Source organism: Delphinapterus leucas, chromosome 10 (assembly GCF_059928025.1).
Source record: "Delphinapterus leucas isolate spDelLeu-1000000601 "Yukka" chromosome 10, BTC_Dleu_Yukka2, whole genome shotgun sequence".
In the NCBI taxonomy this organism is placed as follows: domain Eukaryota; kingdom Metazoa; phylum Chordata; class Mammalia; order Artiodactyla; family Monodontidae; genus Delphinapterus; species Delphinapterus leucas.
This window is the reverse complement of record NC_143138.1, coordinates 57164693-57190855: the sequence shown is the minus strand read 5'-3', so window position 1 is coordinate 57190855 and position 26163 is coordinate 57164693. Positions and strand designations below refer to the sequence as shown.

Here is a 26163-nt window from a genome sequence, read left to right as displayed (position 1 = left end):
TTCTAAGAGGGAAGTTTATAGCAATACAATCCTACCTCAAGAAACAAGAAAAATCTCAAATGAACAACCTAACCTTACATCTAAAGCAACTAGAGAAAGAAGAACAAAAAAACCCCAAAGTTAGCAGAAGGAAAGAAATCATGAAGATCAGATCAGAAATAAATGAAAAAGAAATGAAAGAAACGATAGCAAAGATCAATAAAACTAAAAGCTGGTTCTTTAAGAAGATAAACAAAATTGATAAACCATTAGCCAGACTCATCAAGAAAAAAAGGGAGAAGACTCAAATCAACAGAATTAGAAATGAAAAAGGAGAAGTAACAACTGACACTGCAGAAATACAAAGGATCATGAGAGATTACTACAAGCAACTGTATGCCAATAAAATGGACAACCTGGAAGAAATGGACAAATTCTTAGAAAAGTACAACCTTCCGAGACTGAACCAGGAAGAAATAGAAAATATAAACAGACCAATCATAAGCACTGAAATTGAAACTGTGATTAAAAATCTTCCAACAAACAAAAGCCCAGGACCAGATGGCTTCACAGGCAAATTCTATCAAACATTTAGAGAAGAGCTAACACTTATCCTTCTCAAACTCTTCCAAAATATAGCAGAGGGAGGAACACTCCCAAACTCATTCTACCATCACCCTGACACCAAAACCAGACAAAGATGTCACAAAAAAAGAAAACTATAGGCCAATATCACTGATGAACATAGTTGCAAAAATCCTCAACAAAATACTAGCAAACAGAATCCAACAGCACATTAAAAGGATCATACACCATGATCAAGTGGGGTTTATCCCAGGAATGCAAGGATTCTTCAATATATGCAAATCAATCAACGTGATACACCATATTAACAAACTGAAGGATAAAAACCATATGATAATCTCAATAGATGCAGAAAAAAGCTTTTGACAAAACTCAACACACATTTATGATAAAAACCCTCCAGAAAGTAGGCATAGAGGGAATTTACCTCAACATAATAAAGGCCATATATGACAAACCCACAGTGAACATTGTTCTCAATGGTGAAAAACTGAAACCATTTCCACTAAGATCAGGAACAAGACAAGGTTGCCCACTCTCACCACTCTTATTCAACATGGTTTTGGAAGTTTTAGCCACAGCACTCAAAGAAGAAAAAGAAATAAAAGGAACCCAAATTGGAAAAGAAGAAGTAAAACTGTCACTGTTTGCAGATGACATGATACTGTACATAGAGAATCCTAAAGCTGCTACCAGAAAACTACTAGAGCTAATCAATGAATTTAGTAAAGTAGCAGGTTACAAAATTAATGCACAGAAATATCTTGCATTCCTATACACTAATGATGAAAAATCTGCAAGGAAAATTAAGGAAACACTCCCATTTATCACTGCAACAAAAAGAATAAAATACCTAGGAATAAACCTACCTAAGGAGACAAAAGACCTGTATGCAGAAAACTATAAGACACTGATGAAAGAAGTTAAAGAAGATACAAACAGATGGAAAGATACACCATGTTCTTGGATTGGAAGAATCAACATTGTGAAAATGACTATACTACCCAAAGCAATCTACAGGTTCAACACAATCCCTATGAAACTACCACTGGCATTTTTCACAGAACTAGAACAAAAAAATGTCACAATTTGTATGGAAACAAAAAAGACCCCAAATAGCTAAAGCAATCTTGAGAAAGAAAAACAGAGCTGGAGGAATCAGGCTTCCAGTCTTCAGACTATACTACAAAGCTACAGTAATCAAGGCAGTACGGTACTGGCACAAAAACAGCAATATGGATCAATGGGACAGGATAGAAAGCCCAGAGATAAACCCACACACATATGGTCACCTTATCTTTGATAAAGGAGGCAAGAATATACAATGGAGAAAAGACTGCCTCTTCGATAAGTGGTGCTGGGAAAACTGGACGGCTTCATGTAAAAGAATGAAATTATAATGCTCCTTAACACCATACACAAAAATAAACTCAAAATGGATTAAAGACCTAAATGTAAGGTCAGACACTATAAAACTCTTAGAGGAAAACATAGGCAGAACACTCTATGACATAAATCACAGCAAGATCCTTTTTGACCCATCTCCTAGAGAAATGGAAATAAAACAAAAATAAACAAATGGGACCTAATGAAACTCAAAAGCTTTTGCACAGCAAAGGAAACCATAAACAAGACAAAAAGACAACCCTCAGAATGGGAGAAAATATTTGCAAACGAAGTAACTTACAAAGGATTAATCTCCAAAATATACAAGCAGCTCATGCAGCTCAATATCAAGAAAACAAACAACTCAATCCAAAATTGGGCAGAAGACCTAAATAGACATTTCTCCAAAGAAGATATACAGATTGCCAATAAACACATGAAAGGATGCTCAACATCACTAATCATTAGAGAAATGCAAATCAAAACTACAATGAGGTATCATCTCACACCGGTCAGAATGGCCATCATCAAAAAATCTGCAAACAACAAATGCTGGAGAGGGTGTGGAGAAAAGGGAACCCTCCTACACTGTTGGTGGGAATGTAAATTGATACAGCCACTATGGAGAACAGTATGGAGGTTCCTTAAAAAACTAAAAACAGAACTACCATATGACCCAGCAATACCACTACTGGGCATATACCCTGAGAAAACCATAACTCAAAAAGAGTCATATACCACAATGTTCATTGCAGCTCTATTTACACTAACCAGGACATGGAAGCAACCTAAGTGTCCATCGACAGATGAATGGATAAAGAAGATGTGGCACATATATACAATGACATATTACCCAGCCATAAAAAGAGACGAAATTGAGGTATTTGTAGTGAGGTGGATGGACCTAGAATCTGTCACACAAAGTGAAGTCAGTCAGAAAGAGAAAAACAAATACCGTATGCTAACACATATATATGGAATCTAAGAAAAAACAACTCGTTCTGAAGAACCTAAGGCCAGGACAGGAATAAAGACACAGACACAGAGAGGGGACTTAAGGACACGAGGAGGGGGAAAGGTAAGCTGGGACGAAGTGAGAGAGTGGCATTGACATAAATACACTACCAAATGTAAAAGAGATAGCTAGTGAGAAGCAGCCACATAGCACAGGGAGATCAGCTCGGTGCTTTGTGACCACCTAGAGGGGTGGGATAAGGAGTGTGGGAGCGAGACGCAAGAGGGAGGGGATATGGGGATATATGTACACATATAGCTGCTTCACTTTGTTATACAGCAGCAACTAATACAACAATATAAAGCAATTATACTCCAATAAAGATGTTAAAAAAAAATGTGGGACAAGATAGACCCTTCAGACCAGACCCTTCAGTAAGTCTGCCTCATGGAAGAGAGGAAGTAGGAGGGAACCATCCTAGATTAAGAGTAACTGAAGAGGCATGACGAACAAATGCAACATGTGAAACTTGTCTCAGCTTGTGCACTATTATCATTAGATACTTTATTCTCAGTATCTCCTCAAATGTAAATGTCCATGAAAACCAAAACAAGAAAAACATTTGTATAAATTTTCCAAACCATGGAAGTTGACATTTCATTGTACTCTACTCACCTCCACTTAGTAGCTTCATGACTAGCCACAGCTCATCTTTTACCACAAAAGACGTGTAGTAAGACACAATATTAGGATGATGGCACTGACTCATGGCTTGAATTTCTTTCTACAAAGAAGAGAAAACATGGTAATTCATTATATGCAAGGCTAAAACAACATTAGAAGTTACTGAATCCAGATCTAGGAATTCCAAAGACTATGTCACAACCTTTCTGGGATTTTCATGCCTGACCTCTGCAAGAATGGTTAAACCAAAAAAACCGCTTGGTTTCCCTCAGTCCATTCTGACTCTTACTCCTTTCACTCGTTAAACTAGCGATCTCTGAAACCAAAAACATGCACTATTTATCACACCCTGCCACAGCACCACAGAGGTCTCCACTGGGACACATATTTTTACTTCCAGGTGCCCTTAAAGAACCATCTTGGGAAATCAGGTTTTACAGTCACAGAGGATAATTATCAATACTAATAAACAAAGGGTGGTTGGTTGGTTTGTCTTTCTTCTCCAAAACATTGTTTCACCTCATTTTTGTGAAATGATTAACAGTTCCCAATTTAAAGAGGCCATAAACTAAATCCAAAGTAGACACCTGCGCCCAAAGTCTCAGCTTATACTATCTCATTCGAATTTAATGAATTTAAATTAGATTTGGTGTGATTAAATGCCTTATAAAAGCCCTGTGTGATCAGGGCCCTGCTTACCTCTCCATCACTCCTACTACCTTCACTGACCCCTACCCCCAAAATACCCCAGTCCTATGATCCAGCCAAAGTAACTTCAAGTGAGCCATGCTTCTTCTAACCATGGGCATTTAACCCTGTTGTTCCCTCTGCCTCAAATACACTTCCCTCATTTTCACCCAGCTGAAAACACCAATTCTTCCTTCTGATCTCAGCCAAAATACCACTTCCTCCCAACTTCCCAGGTTGAGTTAGTTAGGTGTCCCTTCTCTTGGCTTCCAATCTCTGTGCATACCTCCTTACATCACAGCACATATGTACTGGATAGTACATTGGATGCTTATTTGTCTGTCCTTCCCTGCTAGACTGACAACTCCAAGAAGGTAAGTACTTAAAAGTGGACTCATACACATGGTGGGAATTATCATACGATGCTGTAATTGCCTATTTACTTTTCTGCATCCCTCACAAAACTGTAGCTCAATGAGAGGTCAGATTCTGTATACTGGCCCTTATTGTGCCTGGCACACAGTATACCCTCAATAAATATTTGCTGAATGAATAAAATCCTATATACTTTATATAGCTTTTTACTTACTGATGTATTAATACTTGCCCTATGCCCTTGGTATTTGTTCAGTAAGATCAATTGTGTAAAAGTTGCCCATAATCCCTGATTCATAAGAAGTGTTCAATAAACACTAGTTTTTCCATTTTCATTTTCTCTACTTCAATGTAAATTCTTTTACGGCAAGGACTTTGTTGTGTGCATTTTTGCTACCCACTAAGTTACTAGCACAGTCTTCCATACTAAAAGGTAAGTAAATATGAAGGATAAGGAAGAAGAACTAAAGTAAACACCTGCCTATTGACATAGTTATACAGGATTTGAAGAGATAAGATATGTACATATAAGAGGGAATATAAAGAGAACAGCATATATGTGCCAAATGAGCAGTAAAGATAGTAAATGTTACAAGAATCCAGAGGAAAGAACAGTTAAGGCAGGCAAGAAGTCTTCACAGAGAAGGTGGGAACTACGTTTAGTTCTGCAGGATGTGGGATGTTATAGCAGTACAAGGTGCAAAGCACATAAAATTACAAAAAAAGGATGAAATAAGCAAGACAGATTTTAGGACACAGGAGTAAACCTGTCTAAGGTTAAGCAGTTCATGCTTTCAACAGAAATTTACCAAATGCCTACTCTGTGCCAGGCACAGTCCTAGGTGCTTGACCACAATGGTGAACCCTCATGAAACTTACAGTCTGGTGAAGAAGTCAGACAAATACTAATTAATAACACAGATGAAGAAAGTCTGATAGGAGAAGTACTAAATACTACATGATTTCATCGGAGAGGTGAATTACCAAAAATTAGGAGTGACAATCAGGGAAAGCTTCCTATAAGAAGTTTTACTACACTGACACTGAAATAGGAAAGATAAATATGTTTTTAGGGGTTTTGATTGTTTAATTACCTGGGACCGTATCATAAAGGAGCTTGTAACTGTGTTCAATAATTTAGGCTTCATCCTAACAGCAATGGAAAGGCATCAAAGGTTTAACTATATTTATTTTTTCATAAAAATCACTCTGGCCGTAATGTAGAAAATAAAAGAGAGAAGGCAAGACTAAAGGGAAAGACTCTGTTCAAGGTTGTTGCCATGAGCTGGGTGAGATGATAATGGCCTGAAAAACGATAAACAGCTAATTTCTCAGTTTAGATTACTGTACTATGGTTATGTTACTCTTAGGAGATGTTGGGTGAACAGCATATGGGAACTTTCTATGCTGCTTTAGCAGCTCTTCTGTAAGGTTGAGACTATCACAAAATAAAAAGTTAAAAAAAATAAGTGGTAATATGAATGAAAAGAAAGGGAAGAGTCAAGAGATGATACTAAAGAGGTATAAACAATAGGACTTGGTGACTAACTGGACAGGAGAGGTGAAAGAGACAGAAATCACATAGGGGAGTGACAATGCAAAGAGCTGGGGTCAAATGGTCCAAGGTCTTAAATGTTAAGCAAAAGGTTTTGAGCTTAATCCTGGAAAAAAGAGTACTACAAAGGGTTTTCTAAAAGGAGACTATGGCGGGGTGACAAATTGGGAATTTGAGATCAACAGATACACACTACTATATATAAAACAGATAAACAATAAAGACCTACTGTATAGCACAGGGACCTATATTCAATATTCTGTAATAACCCATAATGGAAAAGAACCTGAAAAAGTATACATATACATACATATATATATATATATATATATATATGTATGTATAACTCAATCACTTTGCTGTACACCTGAAACACTGTAAATCAACTACAACTAAAAAAAATTAATAAAAACAAACAAAAAACAACCACAACAAAAAAAAGGAGGCTAGCAGGAGAGCCATAAATTTTAAAGATTAAAAGGGCCTTAAATATTCCATTTCTTCTCTTCTATGCCTCTTAATTCCCCTTGGAGTTATCCTTTTCCCTTTCCTTTCAAAAAGAAAAAATATACATATTAAGTGCTCTGCAAGAGTGGTATATTCATTCTGACTCAAATTTCCCAGCAGCTTCCTTAACACTCATAAGTGATTCCACCCCTACTCATGAAAATGCTTTCCTGAAAGTCCTTTATTGTCTGCTAATACCAGATCTTTTGTCTGGAATTTTCAGTTCTCCACCAGAAGCCATGTTTTAATGATGGACTGTTCATTCCTTCTTGAAACTCACTCATCTTGATTTCTACTAATTACTCCCTGGTTTTCTGATTACTCCAACGTAGGTGGCTTTCCTCCACTTCACACTATTCAGTCAGTCCCCAAGTAATGTTAATTTATTCATTCACTCATTCAGAGTGAATAGTCCCTGCCCTCATAGACTGCTCATTCTAGTACTAACAATTTTTCCATCTATAAAATGTCTGGGGAATTTGTGTCTTCCTTTCCATTATCACTGTCACTGCCTGAATTTAGTCTCAATATCTCTTTGTGTTCTTCAACCTATGGGATGCAACTCATATGGGTCATGAAATAAATTTAGTGGATCACATTAAAAAAAAAACAGACAAACAAAAATAGGATAGAAAATCAGAGTGCATTCCACATAATTAAGAATTGTTTTACGTAAGGTAGATAGCTAGTGGGAAGCAGCCGCATAGCACAGGGAGATCAGCTTGGTGCTTTGTGACCGCCTGGAGGGGTGGGATACGGAGGGTGGGAGGGAGGAGACGCAAGAGGGAAGAGATATGGGAACATATGTATATGTATAACTGATTCACTTTGTTATAAAGCAGAAACTAACACACCATTGTAAAGCAATTATACTCCAATAAAGATGTAAAAAAAAAAAGAAATGCTCAAAAAAATTGTTTTATAAAAATGTTTCAGTTATATTAATATATAATATCATATATATTCATAATGTTAATATATAATATGCTATTCTTTGCTGATCTTAAACCCCTGCCCAGCAGGGTCTCCATCTCTGCCTCTTCAAAGTCTTCCCAGCCCAGGTGGCCCAGGACACAAACATCTCCACAAAGGCCTCCACTTTCATAACTGGTAGCTCCCTTCTTCCTCTTATTGCAACACAGTACTTATACCTCTCCTAAGCATTTGTCACACTCTGCCATGTACAGCAGGCAAGAGCCTTAACTCTTCAACTAGATTGTGAGCCTCTTGGCAGAAGAAAAGACATTTTAAGCCTCTTAATGGTCCCCTCAGATGTTTGTTCAATGAATCTAGTCCTAGCATCTACCAGAGGAGAGAAAAATCTCAATATATTACATAGTTGCCTTTCTCAGAGAAAAGTCTGTGAGTAAAATCTCTGGAGAAAATAAATGTAGTCAGATTTGACAGCCGACTTTGTGATCACACTTAGCAAAGGCTATCAGACAAGAAAACATTTTAACAAGAGAAAGGAGCAATATACTGCGTCCTCACTAATAACTGTCACACACATTACACACCTGTAATTGGTTTACATCAGTACTCTCTGGAGAACCCAGAGCATCCTTTCTGCATAATAATAAAGACAGTTTTGAAAATAAAATTTAAAATCACAACATCAAAAGCTTAGTATGCGGCTTCCCTGGTGGCACAGTGGTTGAGAGTCTGCCTGCCGATGCAGGGGACATGGGTTCGTGCCGCGGTCCGGGAAGATCCCACATGCCGCGGAGCGGCTGGGCCCGTGAGCTATGGCCGCTGAGCCTGCGCGTCCGGAGCCTGTGCTCCGCAACGGGAGAGGCCACAACAGTGAGAGGCCCGCATACCGAAAAAAAAAAAAAAAGGGGTTTTCCAAATACCATATGCTAACACATATATATGGAATCTAAAAAAGCGGTACTCATGAACCTAGTGGCTGGGCAGGAATAAAGAAACAGACATAGAGAATGGACTTGAGGACAAGGGGGGAAGGGGAAGCTGGGATGAAGTGAGAGAGTAGCACTGACATATATACACTACCCAATGTAAAATAGATAGCTAGTGGGAAGCTGCTGCATAGCACAGGGAGATCAACTCGATGCTTTGTGATGACTTAGAGGGATGGGATAGGGAGGCTGGGAGGGATGCTGAAGAGGGAGGGGATATGGGGATGTATGTATACGTATAGCTGATTCAATTTGTTGTACAGCAGAAACAAACACAACACTGTAAAGCAATTATACTCCAATAAAGATGTGAAAAAAATTTTTTTTAAATATTGTTTTTCTTTAACAATAAGAATTAATTTACAATTTAGACTTCTTTTATGATCACTGCAGTTCAAATGCCCAAATGGTTCTCTAAGGTATTGCTGGCATCTGTAAATCCAAGTTCGTCACATAGTGTTTCAATCAGCATCTCCTTCCAAGTGTGTGTGCTCTCACCAAAGACAGCTCTAGATCACTCCAGCAACCCAACTCTTCAGCTTCTGCTTATGCATTACCAGCTCCTGAAGAAATACATTTGTCTCATCTGCTGAAAGTTCAATATATAATTCTATTATCTTTTACTTTATTCCAATTATTCCCTAAATACTCACTACAGACTACACCAGAAATTAAACCCAATCCAGGACTGATAGATCATACCAGTCTTAGTTCCTGTCCTTTCTACTATTAGCTGTACATGATCTTAGAGAAATTACTTAACAATATAACAATATTAGTTCATATTTGTGTGGCAGTTTATGGTTTTCAAGTACTATATCATTCAATCTTCAAGAAAAACCTCATAAGGGACTTCCCTGGTGGCGCATTGGTTAAGAATCCGCCTGCCAATGCAGGGGACACGGGTTCGATCCCTGGTTCGGAAGACCCCACATGCCGCGGAGCAACTAGGCCCGTGCGCCACAACTACTGAGCCTGCACTCTAGAGCCCGCCTGCCTAGAGCCCGTGCTCTGCAACAAGAGAAGCCACCGCAATGAGAAGCCCGCACACCGCAACAAAGAGTAGGCCCCGCCCACCGCAACTAGAGAAAGCCCATGCGCAGCAACGAAGACCCAACGCCATAAATAAATTTATTAAAAAAAGAAAAACCTCATGAGGTACACAAAGCAGAAGCAGATATTATTTCCAATTTAAACCAAAGAAACTGAGGATTTAAAAAATTAAATGATTTGGAAAAACTATTTCATTTCCCTTGCTGAGCACTTACTATATACTTAAAAACTACTCTATGTGTCATGGAGCATAAAAGTACAAAACAATCCCTGTGTGGCTAGCTTTTAACGCCACAGAACATCTCATGCAGCTGTGGATCCTTGGGATACCCTTTCTTCTCCCTGACCCTAGCCCTTGGAGAAGCCAATGCTGCTGGGGGGTCATTCTACCTCTCATCCTGCAACAATGGTCAGAATGCAGGTTGGTACCATGTTCCTAGAAGGTTAAAGCCTTTTAAAGTATATTTCATTTGACCCAGAAATCACAATTGCATGATACTATTTTAAGGAAAGTGAGAAGTAAGCAAGCATTGTTTATAACAACAAAGAGGAAACAAAAATCATCCAATACTAGAGAACAGGTTGGATAAAGTATTCAACGGAACACTACATACATATTGAAAGCTACATTAATTCATATTTATAGACATAGAAAGAATTCTATGATAAATTTTTAATTGAAAGAACAAGTATATGGTTACATTATTATGAAAATACAAAGATGTTTAAATGTGCACATATAGCAAGTGTCAATCTCAGAATGAGAGGACTATAATTTTTTTCTACTTACCTGGACTTTATAAATTTTATAATAAGCATTACTTATTAATGAAGAAATCACAAACCTTTTTAAAAAATAAAAAACAAAAAACTTCAAGTTATTTCCCACTCTAACATGAATATACAGGAAATACGAGAAGTGCATACCAGGAGTTCATCCATGCTAGTTTGACATTTCTCAAGGTTTATCCGTTTGATCGCCACTTTCTCCTTTTTAGGGGCACAATATGCTGCTTGGACCACAGCCGTTGCTCCACTCCCTAAAGATAAATATACAAGTGAGTAAATATGTAGAGGGGTAGATAAAAACAAGACATTTAAAATTCCTACACAATTTAAACAAGAGAATAATTCTTAACTTATTCTTACGCTCAACAAAAAATGCAGAGAAACACTCTAAAAAGTAGGGTGTCAATAAAAGCAAAAGCCTTGACCATTTCATAGAATTGTCAATAAATACCAGCAGACGCGCACACACACACACACACACACACACACACACACACACACAAATAAAAGTTGCTTGAGTTCCAGAAGTTCTAGAATATGATGGTGTAGGCTCACATTTCCCTGCTCTTCTCCTCTAAATACAACTAAATACGTTAGAAATAATTCAACAATCATAAAGGCAATCTGAAAGGTGGAAAGAAGCAGATGGGCTGGCTAGGACCCTCAGGACGTGAGGAAAAGCACTATTGTAAGCTCCCTGGGTTTTTCTTTTATCTCGCACATATCCACGAGTGGGCACCAGAACAGCCTGCTTCCTGGAACCAACAGGGATAGCCAAACAGACAAATGAGAAAAATCCTTTCTAGCCAAAGGACTGTGAAAGGGGAAGCTCAGTAGCAACCTAGAAGACAGATTTCCCAATCGTTATCCAGGACAATCCACCCAACCCACCACAGCATCAGCATCAGCAGGGTCTCCAACCCACACCCAGACAGCAGCAGGCCAGATGCACCACAGGGCAACTAGGTCCCTGCCCCACACCTGGGCAACATCCAGCCAATCTGCCCAGAGCAGCAGCAGAGGGGGTGGGGGGCGGAAGGGTGGGAACCAGACCCACACCCACCTGTCAACCCAGGTAACACCTGCAGAGATTAAATAGGAGTCCTGCTGTGCCAGAAGAATAAAGCAGAAGATAATAACACTGCCAGAGCTCTGAAAACTCACTTACCATAAGAATTACATAGCTCACAAAAGTAGGCCAGGACTTACACATTAAATCTAAGTAGAGTAACTGCCTACTAAAATAGAAATTTTAAATAGGATCAGGAGTCTCCTAACATTAATATCCTAAATGTCCATCACACGATTTAAAAAAAGAAAATCACGTCGTCACACCAAGAACCAGGAAAAACACACTTGAATGAGAAAAGACAATCACACTGATACAAACACCAAGACGAATTACTAGTTGGAATTATCTGACAAGAATTTTAAAGCAGCCATCATAAAAGTGCTTCAACAAACAGTTAAGAATTATCTTAAAACAAAATAAAAAAATAGAAAAGCCTCAATAAGGAAACAGAAGTTACTAAAAAAAAAAAAGCACCAACTGGACATTACACAACTAAAACACATAATTTCCAAAATATAAAACCTGCTGGAGAAGCTCAATAGAAAAAGAGAGATAACAGGATAAATTCAGTGAACTTGAGGATAAGATCAATAATTTTACTCAATCTAAACAGCAGAGAGAAAACAGACTGAAAAAAAGAACAGAGCTTCAGGGAGAAGTGGAATAATAATAAAAGCTCTAAAATCTGTGGTAGGTAGAATAATACCCGCCCCCCAAAGGTGACCACATCCTAATCCTTGAGACCTGTGAATGTTACCATAAATGGCAAAAAGACTTGGCACATGTTATGAAATTAAGGATGGAAAGATGATCCTGGATTATCTGGGTGGGCCCAATTTAATTACAAGGGTCTTTATAAAAGAGACGAAGGAGGGTCAGAGTCAGAGAAGATGAGACAATGAAAGCAGAGGTAAGAGTAATGGAGTCATGAGCCAAGGGAGGAACCTTGAAAACATACTATGCGAAGTAAACCAATCACAAAAGACCACATATTGTATGACTCCATATATATGAAATGTCCATAGAACAGGCAAATCCATAGACACAGAAAACAGATTAGTAGTTACCAGGGGCTGGGAGAAGAGGAAAATGGGAGGTTAATGCTTAATGGGTACAATTTCTTTCTGGGGTGAGGAAAATGCTCTGGAATTAGACAATGATGATGGATGCAAAACACTGTGAATATACTAAAAAAACACTAAACTGTACACTTAAAAAATGGTTAGTTTTTAACACAACATTGTAAAGCAATTATATCTCCAATAAAGATGTTAAAAAAATGGTTAGTTTTATGTTAAGTGACATATCTTGATCTTTTTAAAAAAGGGAATACTACATACTACAAACAATTTTAACTCATAGTTCAACAATTTAGAAAAAAAGGAAGAAGCAGGAGCACTTTCCAACTCATTTCATGAAGCCAGTATTACCAACACCAAAACAAAACAAAGACATCACAAGAAAAAACAAAACAAAACAAAATAACTACAGACCAATACCTCTCATGCACTTAGCTGCAAAATCCTTAACAAAATGTTAGCCAATTGAATCCAGCAATAGATACTACACCACAACCAAGTAGTATGTATTCCAGGTATGCAAGGCTGGTACAATTAAAAAAAAAAAATCAATGTAATACACTGTATCAACAGGCTAAAGAAGAAAAATCATACGAGCATATCCACTGACACAAAAACACTTTATAAAAATTCAACACCATTCATGATTAAAAAAGCTCTCAGCAAACTAGGAATAGAGGGGAACTTCTTCAACCTCATAAAGAACATCTACAAAAAAAAAACCTTACCGCTAACATCATACTGGTGAAAGACTGCCTTCCCTCTAAGATTGGGAAAAAGGCTAAGACGTTCATTCTTACCACTTTTATTCAACATAGCACTGGAAGTCCTAGACAACACAATAAAGCAAGAAAAAGAAATAAAAGGCATCCAGATTGGAAAAGAAGAAATAAAACTGTCCCTGTTTGTAGATGTCATGACCATCTATACAAGAAAAGCTTCTAAAACTAATAAAAGAGTTTAGCAAAGTTGCAAGATAAAAGGTCAACACACAAAAACCAACTGCATTTCTATATACTAACAACAATCAAGTGGAAACCAAAATCTTAAAACACAGTATCATTTACAATTGCTCCCCCAAAATGAAACATTTAGGTATAAATCCAATAAAATATGAACAGGATCTATATGCTGAAAATTACAAAATACCAAACAAAGAAAACAAAAAAGACCTAAATAACTGGAGACTTACTATGTTCATGGATTCGAAAAATCAACGCAGTAAAGATGTCAATACTCCCCAAATTGACTCCATATAGGTTTAAGGCAATTCCTATCACACTCCTGGCAAAGTATTCTGTACACGTAGACAAGCTTACTCTAAAGTTTATATGAAAAGGGAAGGCCCTAGAATAATCAACACCATAGTAAAGAAGATGAACAGGGCTTCCCTGGTGGTGCAGTGGTTAAGAATCTGCCTGCCAATGCAGGGAACACGGGTTTGAGCCCTGGTGCAGGAAGATCCCACACGGCGCAGAGCAACTAAGCCTGTGTGCCACAACTACTGAGCCTGCGCTCTAGAGCCCTCGAGCCACAACTACTGAAGCCTGTGTACCTAGAGCCCCTGCTCCACAACAAGAGAAGCCACCACAATGAGAAGCCTGTGCACCAGAAAGACCCAATGCAGTCAAAAATAAAATAAATAAAAATAATTTTAAAAAAAAAGAACAAAGTTGAAGGATTCATACCATCCAATTTAAAGACTTATATAGTTACAGTAATCAAGACAGTGTGGTATAGACAGAGGGACAGACATACACACATACACACACACACACAAAACAGAACAGAGAAACCAGAAATAGATTCACACAAATGTGCCACAGTGATTTTTGTGTGTGTATGTGTGGTACGTGGGCCTCTCACTGTTGTGGCCTCTCCCGTTGCGGAGCACAGGCTCTGGACGCGCAGGCTCAGCGGCCATGGCTCACGGGCCCAGCCGCTCCGCAGCATGTGGGATCTTCCCAGACCGGGGCACGAACCCGTGTCCCCTGCATCGGCAGGCGGACTCTCAACCACTGTGCCTCCAGGGAAGCCCCCCACAGTGATTTTTGACAAAGGTACAAAAGCAATTCAACAGCGATGGAATAACCTACTAGAATGGCTAAAATAAATTGTTTTAAGTGATAACACAAATGCTGGTGAGGATATGGTTAAACTGGATCACTCATACAATGTAGGCAGAAATATAAAATATGGTATAGCCACTCTGGAAAATAGTTAGGCCATTTCTTTTAAAACTAAAAATGAACTTGTACAACTCAGCATTTGTATGACTGGGTATTTATCTGAGAGAAATTAAAATTAAAAATTAAAATTTTTCTGAGAGAAATTAAAAATTCATATACAAGTTTCTGTTCACACAGAAACTTGTACATGAATATTCACAGCAGCTTTATTCATAATAGCTAAAAACTGGAAACTACCCAAATATCCTTTAACAGGTGAATGGTTAAACATATGGTATGTCCACACAGACAAATATTACTCAGCAATAAAAATGAACAAACTATTGATATGCACAATTACTTGGATGAACCTCAAGGGCACTATGCTGAATGAAAAAAGCCAATCTCAGAAAGTTACATATTTTATGACTCCATTTATATAATATACAACACTCCTGAAATAACAAAAATAACAGCAACAGAGAACAGATTAGTGGTTGTCAGGGATTAGGGATGTGAGTAGACAGGTTAGGAGGGCTACAAAGGGGTAGCCAGAGGGACTTTGTGGTGGAATACAGTTCTGTGTCTTGAATTTAGTTAGTGGTAGTTACACAAAGGTACACGTGTAATAAAACTGCACAGAACCATACACACATGCACACAAATGAGTACAGTACACATACAGATAGTAAGCTCTAAGTTCCGTAGATTGCTTAAAAAAAAAGAAAAAAAAAAGCCTAGGCTTCAATCCATCTATTACCCTTAATAAAATAATCTTCAAGGTCCATTTGCACTATATCACTCCTCAGATCACTAAACCACAGCCACTACTTGATACTGTACTTTCTTTTTTTTAAATTTCATTTATTTATTTATGGCTGCATTGGGTCTTCACTGCTGCGCACGGGCTTTCTCTAGTTGCAGCGAGTGGGGGCTACTCTTTGTTGTGGTGCGCGGGCTTCTCATTGCGGTGGCTTCTCTTGTTGTGAAGCATGGGCTCTAGGCATGTGGGCTTTAGTAGCTGTGGCTCACAGCCTCAGTAGTTGTGGCTCGTGGGCTCTAGAGCACAGGCTCAGTAGTTGTGGTGCACAGGCCTACCTGCTCTGCAGCATGTGGGATCCTCCCCGACCAGGGCTCGAACCCGTGTCCCCGGCACTGGCAGGCGGATTCCTGACCACTGCACCACCAGGGAAGTCCCAATACTGTACTTCTTGATAACTCAACGCTTTAACTTATTTTCCATACCCTGGATGCAATTTAGTTTTCTCCATCTCCATTCCTCTGTGCAAACCATTCACCTTGCTTGCTTTCTACATATTAATCCATACCTCCCCCTCCTTTTAAAGCCCAAGTCAAAACTCACCTAACTTCAGGAAGCTCCATGGAAAACACACTTAGATTCAAACAAACTCTGCCACCATTAGCAGGGTAAGTCTTGGTTCCCTGATTACGTGCTTGGAAATGGCAATGCTCAATAAATGTCATTATTTTTCATTTATTTACCTATTATCTTCCTATTAGACATTTAAACTATTAAAAGACATAGCTGTGTCTCCTCAAGTATTTGATATAAGGTAGGTTTATTACGCTTCTAAAGTACTTGAATCTTTACCAAAACACATGAGGATAAATTATCCTCACCAACTCCCCATCTCTAGCCATACCACTTAAACTGTAGTTTTTTTCAATGTTTTAATCATGGGTTCTCCTGTACATACAGCCTTGGATAGAGATGAAATGTAAACAATAAAAAAGAAAAAATGTACAATCATTAAATTCTTTCTTCCTTCCTCTCCATTTTCTCATTTTCTTCCCAAATAGAAAGTAATTTCAGGGACTTCCCTCGTGGCGCAGTGGTTGAGAATCCACCTGCCAATGCAGGGGACACGGGTTCGATCCCTGGTTCGGAAGACCCCACATGCCACGGAGCAACTAAGCCCATGCACCACAACTACTGAGCCTGCGCTCTAGAGCTCGTGAGCCACAACTACTGAGCCCAAGTGCCACAACTACTGAGCCCGAGTGCCACAACTACTGAAGCCCATGCACCTAGAGCCCATGCTCCACAACAAGAGAAGCCACCGCAGTGAGAAGCCCGCGCACCGCAACGAAGAGTAGCCCCCACTCGCCGCAACTAGAGAAAGCCCGCACCCAGCAACGAAGACCCAACGCAGCCAAAAATAAATAAATAAATACATTATTTTTTTTAAAAGTAATTTCACAAAAATGTTTACAAAAGAGGGCATGGGGGAAGAAAAATATTGAAAGCATGTTGTATTTTACATGAAGCATTCTACTCAAAATTGCTTTTTCTTAATATAATTACTGTGCGATACATATTTTTTAAAATAAATTTATTTATTTATTTTTGGCTGCACTGGGTCTTCATTGCTGTGCGCGGGCTTTCTCTAGTTGCAGTGAGCGGGGGCTACTCTTTGTCATGGTGCGCAGGCTTCTCGTTGCGGCGGCCTCTCCCCGTGCGGAGCACGGGCTCCATGCACACGGGATTCAGGAGCTGTGGCTCGAAGCAGAGCGCAGGCTCAGCAGCCGTGGCACACGGGCCCAGTTGCTCTGCAGCACGTGGGATCCTCCTGGACCAGGGCTCAAACCCGTGTTTAGTGCATTGGCAGGCGGATTCCCAACCACTGTGCCACCAGGGAAGCCCCACAATACATATTTTTTCTTTCTCTTCTTTAAAGCAGGTTCCTTCATGAGGAATTATTCAAACCACAAGTCAACTTACTGGGTTTCAACCATCATTTTTCTTAGAGAAAACAGAATCAAATTAGAAACCATCAGTATGTATTGCACACAGTAAAAGTAAACATTATGTATCAACTATACTTCAATTAAAAAATATATAAAAAAATAAAAATGCAAATATTATCTTGTAAAACTTTTACTTCAGTGTAAATACACATGAAAATATGTAAAAGGTAACTGTTAGGAATGGTTTAGTCAAAGTGTGAAAGCTACTGTTCTAATGCCAGCAAATAAGCATTGGCTTAATATGAAGAATAATATAATGGAAAATGTAAAACAATTTCCAATAAAGCATCCTAATTCAGAAGTTCACTATTTTACATGTTTTGCATCCTCCATGCACCATCCCCCATGTCCCCTCTTCCACTCTTCTGTCCTCTCCTAGCTGGTTCTTTAACTGCTATGTTAGTGTACATTACACACCAGAATGGATTAAAGTGAAAAACCACGACTGAGCTTTCTCCTGAAATCCCTCAAACTGGGTAATGTTATCTCTTGAGACAGAAAAGGAGCTGCCCAAAGGCATGAGTGGAACTAAAAAAAATTTCACAGTCTCCCTCCACTTTACTAGATCCTGAAATTTAAAAGAGTAAGCAAAAATATGGATTTTATTCCTACCTGTGAGGAAAAAATAAATCAAATGAACCAAATCAACTGAAGATATTTTCCCCCCAAATTCTGACCAACCGTCACTATTACAGATACATATTCTAAAGATTTTAAGTATTTTTCAGTAAGGCTTTAACACCAACTAAAGAGCTAGTCCAGACTGTTTATTCTGAAAGATGACTAAGGCACTGTCACCTGAACCATGGAAAATACAGGACTTTACAATTTCATAAACCTTTTTCTGAATAAGCCCTCTTGTCAGAGTCATACTGAAAATTAAAGCTCCTTTACAGAAACAGCTGTAAGGACAGTCATTATCATAAAAATCACGCTCTCTCTCCATACAAAGATGAAAATAAAGACACTGCCATATGCTCTGAGTAATTATTCAAGCAGCCTGATGGTTTTGCAATGAATCATCTCTCGCTCCTGTTCACTCTGGTGATCTCTATCTCAACGGATATTAACCCCATCCTTCTGGATGCTCCTGCCAAATATCTTGGATACTTCTCACATCCAATCCAATGGCATATCTCTAACTTCAAAATATGCTACACCAACGTCTGACTGCTTCTCACCACCTCCACTACTACCTCTCTCCCCTGGATAACCTCTCCTACCCTCATACCCTTAAAAAACTATTCTCCACATAGCAGCCCAGGTTGTCCTTTTAAAACATAAAATCTTACGCAAAGCAAAAGCCAAGTACCACAATGACTTACCACGCTTCATACCATCTGATGGACACGACCATCCATCCCTACCTACCACCTTACTCTCCTGATCTCTTCAACCGGTCTGCCTCTTCAACCTCTGAATTACTCTGCTCCAGCCACCCTTACCTCATTATTCCTTAGTCACATCAGTGTGTTCCTTCTTCAGGACCTTTGCGCTCCTGATGTTCCCTCTGCTTAGACCAAACTACCTGCAGATAACCACCATGTTCACTTCTCCACCTCCTTCAGGTCTTTCCTCAAATGTCACCTTCTCAGTGAGGCTTTCCTTGACCTCTTTAAAACTCACCTCTATCCCTAGCAGTTCGCAACCCCTTTCCCTACTTTATATTTGTCCTTCATCACCACCACAAGGGATCTCTGTCTGTCTGCTTTGCTGCTGTATCTCTAGCATCCAAATAGTGCCTGACACACAAGTGGAGGTCAGTAAATATTTGTTGAATAGATTCATGACTCAAGTAGTGGCATATATTTTCAAGAAAAAAAAATTTTGCTCATTTGGGACAGAACAAACACAAAAATAGCCCAGTCTTCACGGGCATTACCTCATTATTACCATCGTGAGCGTTACCATTTATTGAGCACTTACTCTGTGCGCCAAGTACTATGCTGAGCACTCTCCTTACTTGCACTTCTTTTTTTTCATCTAATTCTCACAATAATCCCATGAGTTAGGTATTATTGATCTTACAAAGCAATGCAAGCAAAGGTAAGACTTAGGTCATAAATTAGTAAGATGCAGAGTAGGGCCTAGAAACCAGAACTACATGACGTTTCAACACCATACTCTTAATTAGTAGGCAACTGACTCTTTAAAGCTAACATTAACTGATTATTTATGTGTCAGGTTAAATTATTTACTTGCAGTGTCTTATTTAACTATTTTAATTAAAATAAAAAAACCCGAGGCCAACATTTTTAGTTGCCTAGCCAACATACAGTTTTCCCTTCTTTAATAAGAGAACTTTTACCTATTTTGCTTTAAGTAATAACATGCTTGGATAAAAAGCTTCATTTCATTTGCAAATGGCCAAATGACACAGTTCTGTCCAATAAAATAGAAATGTATCACTGAGTAAGGCTTCCAGGAAAGAAAGCCCTTTGAAAGGGAGCCAGCTGAGTTGTCATGTGACTTTGTCCTTTTACCATATTCTTCTGGCCTGGAACACAAGCACAAGGCTAGGGGTGGAACAACTGTCTTGCAACTATGAGAATGCAAGTCAAGTGCTAAGTGGAGTGGAGTGAAAAACTACGAGCCTGGGTGCCTAATGGCACCTAGGCTGCCACTCCAGTTTTCGTGTCATATAAAGGGAGCAAAAAAGTATTTTATTAAGCCACTATTATTTGTTTTCCATTACATGCAGCCAAATGCAATCCCTATTTGATACAACCCTATGAGGTTGTTGGCCCAATGCTGGCCTTATTGAAAATGTTATCATAGCTAAGTCTTCCAATCAGGGGGAGAAAATACACTAACCATTAAGCATCACTCTATCAATAGAAAATAACGGCTTTCACATTTATGGAAGAGCTAGAGGTGGGATCCTGGAATCTGTATTTGGAAACCAATACTTTAGACATCAAATGTGTAGCTAGTGAACAACTAATGAAAATTTAAAAGGGTAGGGAAAGTAGAGAATAAAGCTAGTAGGCTGCCTTCACCACAGTATCAAAGGTAGGTGAATCACACCTTACTAAAAACGGATCTTAAAGAACAATTTTCTAAACCTAGGATGAGGTAAACAGTAAATATTTATTGAGACTTTTAAAAATGCATGGTAACACGGGACTTCCCTGGTGGCACAGTGGTTAAGAATCTGCCTGCCAATGCAGGGGACATGGGTTTGATCCCTGGTCCAGGAAGATCCCACATGCCGCAGAGCAACTAAGCCCATGTGCCACAACTACTGAGCCTGCGCTCTAGAGCCTGTGAGTCACAACTACTGGGCCCGTGCACCTAGAGCCCATGCTCCCCAACAAGAGAAGCCACTGCAATGAGAAGCCCGCACACTGCAAAGAAGAGTAGCTCCAGCTCGCCGCAACTAGAGAAAACCCGCATGCAGCAATGAAGACCCAACACAGCCAAAAAATAAATAAAAAGTAAAACAAAAACCAAAACAAACAAACAAACAAAAACCAAAATGGGCTTCCCTGGTGGCGCAGTGGTTGAGAGTCTGCCTGCCGATGCAGGGGACACGGGTTTGTGCCCCGGTCCGGGAAGATCCCACATGCCGCGGGGCGGCTAGGCCCGTGAGCCATGGCAGCTGAGCCTGCGCATCCAGAGCCTGTGCTCCGCAACGGGAGAGGCCACAACAGTGAGAGGCCCGCATACCGCAAAAAAAAAAAAAAAAAAATGCATGATAACAAAAGCCACATGGCACAGCCCTTGACAGACTGGTTTCCCACTTTGCCACTATATTGTATCGTGGGCAATAAAACAGGTGGCAGGGCCTTACACTGCTATACTACCATGTCCAGCATAAATCCTTAAATCCATCTAAACCTGAATAAGATCTGGAAGTAAGAAAAAAAAAAAAGATGCAGTGATGGTCCAATAAACATTACAACAGATTCAAAACATTACAAGATTACAAGTGTTACAAGATTCCAAATCATGTATTTCACATTTTATGGCAGTACCAAAAATTAGGAAACAGAAAAAGAAGAAAAAAAGAAAGAGATAACAAAGAGATTGTATGGAGTAATGAATACGAGCTATAAGCTTCCTGCAAACAACTACACTTAATCTGCACAACAGCCCCAAGGACATGGGTACCATTATTCCCATTTTACAGACAAAAAACTGACACTAAAACAGTTATATAAATTGCCCCAGATCAGATAGGTAGTAAGAGCTAACGCCAGGATTTGAATCCAGGTCAGTCTAACCCCAAAGCCCATACTATTACAGTTGCTTCAACACACGTCAAATACAGTACAACACCTGGTCAGAAGTGCCAATGCAATAGTAGGGGTTAGGCAGGAGCTCAAAAACACTGAAAAGATAAATGATTAATAGTGAGACCAATACTACATCTTTTACAAGTAATCATACTTAAAGTTCAAACCTTTGCCAAAGCATGCTTAAGATGATACAATTCTTTAAAAGGAAGTCGGGTTTTTTTTGCGGTACGCGGGCCTCTCACTGTTGCGGCCTCTCCCGTTGCGGAGCACAGGCTCCGGACGCGCAGGCTCAGTGGCCATGGCTCACGGGCCCAGCCGCTCCACGGCATGTGGGATCTTCCCGAACCGGGGCACGAACCCGTGTCCCCTGCATCGGAAGGCGGACTCTCAAACACTGCACCACCAGGGAAACCTTAAAAGGAAGTCCTTTGAATTCCCAACTTGTATGCTTTTATTATGTTCTAGGAAGGGAATTTTCTCTTCTCTATAAGATTTTGCCAGAAAAAGAATAAAACCATGCGAGAAACTAACCCCAAATACAGTCCTAAGTAGCACATGTGAAAAAGATATATAGTTCAAATAACTGTATGTGCTTTGATGAGAAAGGAGACAGCATTATACCATTTCCTTAAAATACAATCCTTTGGAAACAGAAAATTCAAAAAGATTCCCCCAAGCCTTTTTTGCCCAGACTTCAACCATTTGTTTCCTGAAAAAAAATGAGTATAATCTGAAGAAATTACAAAGATTCATTTGGAAAGCTACTTACAGCTTATTACAAAATACTGTATTCCAAACATTTTGGCATGGAAGCAAAGTCAGAATAAGCATGCACTGCTTTACTGAGCCTTGCTACTTGCACTAGGCTGTAGTTCAAGGAAAAACTTTTTTTCCTCCCTCTTGAGTAGATGGGGTGAGAGAGAGTGTGTGAGGAGTGGAAGTACATTAAGAACTTTCAGGAACTTATTAATGAGAGAGAGAACATTAAAAAAAATGACAAAATAGGATACACAAAAGAGAATAAATCTAACTATATCTAAAGGGTTATCTACAAAATATCTGCTCCGATCAGTTTTTTTTCATTGTAAGGATATTTCCTTTAAAAGGTGAGATTATGGGGCTTCCCTGGTGGCGCAGTGGTTGAGAGTCTGCCTGCCAATGCAGGGGACACGGGTTCGTGCCCCAGTCCGGGAAGATCCCACATGCTGTGGAGCGGCTGGGCCCGTGAGCCATGGCCACTGAGCCTGCGCGTCTGGAGCCTGTGCTCCGCAACGGGAGAGGCCACAACAGTGAGAGGCCCGCGTACCGCAAAAAAAAAAAAAAAAAAGGTGAGATTATGACCACCATCTTCAGATACTTCCAAAAACCAAAAGCAGATGCAGAAATAAGGATCCTGGATTAGGCGACAGTTAGACACCAGTACTGGCTCTGCCCATAATTAGCTCTGACTTTAGACAGGTCATTTTACCTTCCTATGTCTCAGTGTCTTCATCTGTAAAACAAGATGGTTCACCTTACCTCACACCTTACAGAAAACTTAACTCAAAATATATCAGAGGACTAAATTTAAGAGCTAAACTATAACAGAAGAAAACATAGGAAAAAAATCTTTGTGATGTTGGGTTACTAAAGATTTCTCAGGACTTCCCTGGTGGTCCAGTGGTTAAGACTCTGCGCTTCCACTACAGGGGGCGCGGGTTAGATCCCTGGTCGGGGAACTAAGATCCCGCAAGTTGTGGCACGCCCCCCCCGCCCCCAAAAAAAGACTGAGAGTAAATATTTGAAATCATATATCAGGTGAAGGACTCATATCCAGAATGAATACACACCCTCACACACATCTCTATAACTCAGTGAGAAGAAAACAACCCAAAGGGCAACCCAAATGGGAAAAAGATTTGAATGACATTTTACCAAAGAATAGATATGAAAAGCTAACAAATAAGCACATGAAAAGATACTATTGGGAAGAAATATGGGAACATATGTATATGTATAACTGATTCACTTTGTTATAAAGCAGAAACTAACACATCATTGTAAAGCAATTATACCCCAATAGAGATGTTAAAAAAAAGAGGTACTCTCTATTATTAGTTATTACAGAAATGTAAAACAAAACCATGATCAAATACCACTTCACATCCACTAGGATGGCTATAATCAAAAAGACAGACAACAAATGCTGGCAAAAATGTAAAGAAATAGGGACCCTCATACACGGCTGATGGGAATGTAAAATGGTACAGTCACTTTGAAAGTCTGTCCATTTCTTAAAAAGTTAAACATAAATCTACCATATGACCCAGCAATTCCACTCAAGAAAAATGAAACATGGTCACTGAAGATTTGATGTAAATGCTCATAGCAACATTATTCCAAATAGGCAAAAAGCAGAAGAAACCCAATGTCCATCAAGTGGTGTCCAATGAAAAGGAAAAATGTACTAATACAGGCTACAACATGGATGAACCTCAAAAAACATTACACAAAGTAAAAGAAACCAAACACAAAAGATCACATATTATACGATATTTATATGAAATTTCCATAAAAGACAAATCTATAGAGACAAAAAGTAGATCTGTGGTTGTCTTCAGCAGGGAGTGACTGCAAATGTACATGAGGCATCTTTCTGGAATGATGGAAATGTTCTAAAATTGGATTGTGGTGATGACTGAACAACTCTGTAAATTTACTAAAAAACTATAGTACTGTAAACTTAAAACAGGTGGATTTTATGGTATATAAATTGCTTTTAAAAATGAAAAAATATTATGCTACGTGAATGAAGCCAAACAAAAAAAACTGCATATTACACGATCCCATTTATATGACATGTCCAGAAAAGGCAAATCTATGGAGACAGAAAGTAGATTTGCAGTTGCCTGAAACTGGGGGTAGGAACAGGGATTAACTGTAAACAGGCACAAGGGATCTCACTGGGGTGATGAACATATTCTAAAACTGTATTATGCTGATTGGTGCACAACACAATAAATTTACTAAAAATCATTTAATTTTATATTTAAAAATGGGTGAATTTTATACTAAAAATGGGTGAAATTATACCTCAGAGTAAAATTGTTTTTAAAAATAAGGTGGTCAAATCACATTGGAGTTAACTTTTTATCCACAGACCACTTTGAGAATAAGATGAAGACTAACCCTAACCCAGAGGCCTGAGCCTCCCTTTTGCTCACTCAGACACCTTATTGGTCTGAGGACACCAAATTAACAAGTTTCTAAAGCTCTAGAGCCTTGTGCAATCTTAATAGCAAGGGCATTCGGAACAACTACAACCCTCCTCTTCACCCTAGAAAGATGTACACCTTACCAGAAAGGAAATCAAAATTCCTTTTCTAAAATGATAAGGACCCCCTTTCCTTACTTTTTAGACATCATTTTGGAACTTCCCACTTAATCCCTTTTTTCAATAAGAAACTCTGATTGAGGGACTCAGAAGCAATCAATCAAGACAGAGACCTAGCTAGCTGTCTTTAGAACCAACCAGTACACATCAAAGACCCAGCATGTAGTAAAGATCCATGAAGTGGCTTAAGGAAAAAGCTTTCAGATAAAACTTAGGCCAGATTTGTTTTGAAACAAGGAGTAAAGTGAAAAAAAGAAATGTGACAAAGTTTCTCTAAACACCTACACGGTGCAATAAACACTACCCACCCCGCCACCACCTCCCACCCCGCCAAGACAGCTAAGGAGTTTTCAGACACTCTTTGTTATAAAACTAATTTAGGACTGGATGCTGATCTGGCAAAGCAGACAATCTCCTTCCTCCAACACACAAGGGTCTGCTCGTGTCTGTTGGATTGAGCTTCTGTTTAGCTAAACCCACCCCCTTTTGATTTCTAAAATCACTAGATTATTGTTGTCTAACAAATACTCCCCTCATCCCCAGTCCCCACCCTCCCCCAATCACTGTGCCTCTGTGAGAATTACAATCCATGTTTGTGCAAGTTTTGGTCTGTGCCAACTGGTATTCCCAGACCCCCTTCAAATCCATTCCACACACAATAGCCAGGTCCATCGGATTGTTTCAGGTCTTTGCTTGAAGCCCTCCAATAACACTTAAAATAAAATTCCAAAATCCTTTCCTCGGCTGAGAAGATCCCTAAAATCTGGCTTCTCCCTTACCTTTCTAACCTTACCAGTCTTCTTTCAGGTCCTAAAACACACCAAGCTCTTTCCCTCCTCAGGAGCCTTTGCATTTCCTCATCCCTCAGTCGGGAAAAAATTTCCCTAGGCTCTTAAGACTCTCTCATCCTTCAGTGCTCAACTTACATGTAAACGCCTCAGAAAAAGCATCTTCCTTGAAATTGCCCCAACTAGGTCTCCACGTTAT

General features: G+C 39.3%; 1 protein-coding gene across 8 annotated transcripts in view; it reads right to left on the bottom strand.

Annotated features, from left to right (window-relative positions):
- OXSR1 (oxidative stress responsive kinase 1) overlaps window positions 1-26163 on the bottom strand; it is a 101524-nt gene that overhangs the window by 73636 nt on the left and 1725 nt on the right. For 3 of the 8 annotated variants that reach the window (XM_089919064.1, XM_089919068.1, XM_089919067.1), the window contains exons 2-4: window positions 10613-10725; window positions 8997-9195; window positions 3581-3689 (exon numbers count right to left, since the gene is read on the bottom strand). Coding sequence is in view for 4 of the 8 variants with exons in the window: in XM_089919067.1 (XP_089775193.1) it covers window positions 3581-3674 (94 nt within the window). In the remaining 4 variants the exon portion in view is untranslated. Of the gene's footprint in view, window positions 1-3580; window positions 3690-8996; window positions 9222-10612; window positions 10726-26163 lie in introns of all 8 variants that reach the window. The other 5 variants (XM_089919063.1, XM_089919062.1, XM_022553940.3 and 2 more) reach the window with 3 other exon arrangements.